The sequence below is a fragment of the Pyrgilauda ruficollis genome, unplaced genomic scaffold (assembly GCF_017590135.1).
Source record: "Pyrgilauda ruficollis isolate IOZ18807 unplaced genomic scaffold, ASM1759013v1 scaffold292, whole genome shotgun sequence".
Classification (NCBI taxonomy): Eukaryota; Metazoa; Chordata; class Aves; order Passeriformes; family Passeridae; genus Pyrgilauda; species Pyrgilauda ruficollis.
This window is the reverse complement of record NW_024524289.1, coordinates 117310-118617: the sequence shown is the minus strand read 5'-3', so window position 1 is coordinate 118617 and position 1308 is coordinate 117310. Positions and strand designations below refer to the sequence as shown.

At 59.7% G+C, this 1308-nt stretch overlaps 1 protein-coding gene across 2 annotated transcripts in view; it reads right to left on the bottom strand.

Annotated features, from left to right (window-relative positions):
- The window catches only part of CCT7 (chaperonin containing TCP1 subunit 7), a 16377-nt gene that overhangs the window by 3420 nt on the left and 11649 nt on the right, over positions 1–1308 (bottom strand). For both annotated transcript variants that reach the window (XM_041472533.1, XM_041472534.1), the window contains exon 11: positions 737–943. In XM_041472533.1, coding sequence (XP_041328467.1) covers positions 737–943 — 207 coding nt within the window. The remainder of the gene's footprint in view (positions 1–736; positions 944–1308) is intronic.

Genomic DNA, 1308 nt, shown 5'->3' with positions numbered 1-1308 from the left:
GGAGCAGCTTTCCCCTGCCCTGCATTCCCAAGGAGCAGCTTCTCCTGCCCTGCATTCCCTTGGGAGCAGCTTTCTCCTGCCCTGCATTCCCTTGGGAGCAGCTTTCTCCTGCCCTGCATTCCCTTGGGAGCAGCTTTCTCCTGCCCTGCATTCCCTTGGGAGCAGCTTTCTCCTGCCCTGCATTCCCAGAGGAGCAGCTTTCTCCTGCCCTGCATTCCCAGAGGAGCAGCTTTCTTCTGCCCTGCATTCCCAGAGGAGCAGCTTTCTTCTGCCCTGCATTCCCAGAGGAGCAGCTTTCTGCTGCCCTGCATTCCCAGAGGAGCAGCTTTCTCCTGCCCTGCATTCCCAGAGGAAGAGCAGGCCCATCTCCAGCAGCCCTGGAGCTCCAGAGGAAAACTGCAGCCTTGTGCAGGATCCCTGCTCCAGCAGAAGCACAGCTGGCACTGCAGGAGGGCTGAGCCCCCATGGGATGGGACTGTGCCACCACCCTGACCACAGGGCTCAGCTCCTGCTCTGACTCTGCCAGTGCTTTGTTTTCTTTTTTGTACTATTGCATTTGTATATTTAATTTCCTAGTAAAGAACTGTTATTCCTATTCCCATATCTTTCCTGAGAGCCCCTTAATTTCAAAATGACAATAATTCAGAGGAAGGGGGTTTCCATTTTCCATTTCAGGAGAGGTCCCTGCCTTCCTCAGCAGACACCTGGCTTTCCAAAGCGCGGCACCGGGCCCTACCTGGGCGTGCTTGGCCCGCAGCTTGTTGAGGATGTTGGTGGCGTCGAAGCCGGCGTTGTCGCAGAGCTGCCGGGGGATGATCTCCAGGGCCTTGGCGTAGGCGCCGATCAGCAGCTGCTGCTTGCCCGGGATGGTGCGCGAGTAGTCCCGCAGGAACTTGGAGAGCTCCATCTCGATGGCGCCGCCGCCCGCCACCACCGAGTCGTTCTGCAGGGACAGGGCACAGCACAGGGGCTCTGGCAGGGTGCTGCAGCCCTGCAGGCGTGGCACTGCACAGCCCATGGCACTGCACAGCCCTGCAGGCATGGCACTGCACAGCCCACGGCACTGCACAGCCCATGGCAATGCACAGCCCATGGCACGGCACAGCCCATGGCACTGCACAGCCCATGGCACTGCACAGCCCTGCAGGCATGGCAATGCACAGCCCATAGCACTGCACAGCCCATGGCACTGCACAGTCCATGGCACTGCACAGCCCATGGCAATGCACAGCCCATGGCACTGCACAGCCCATAGCACTGCACAGCCCATGGCACTGCACAGCCCATAGCAAAGCACAGCCCATGGCA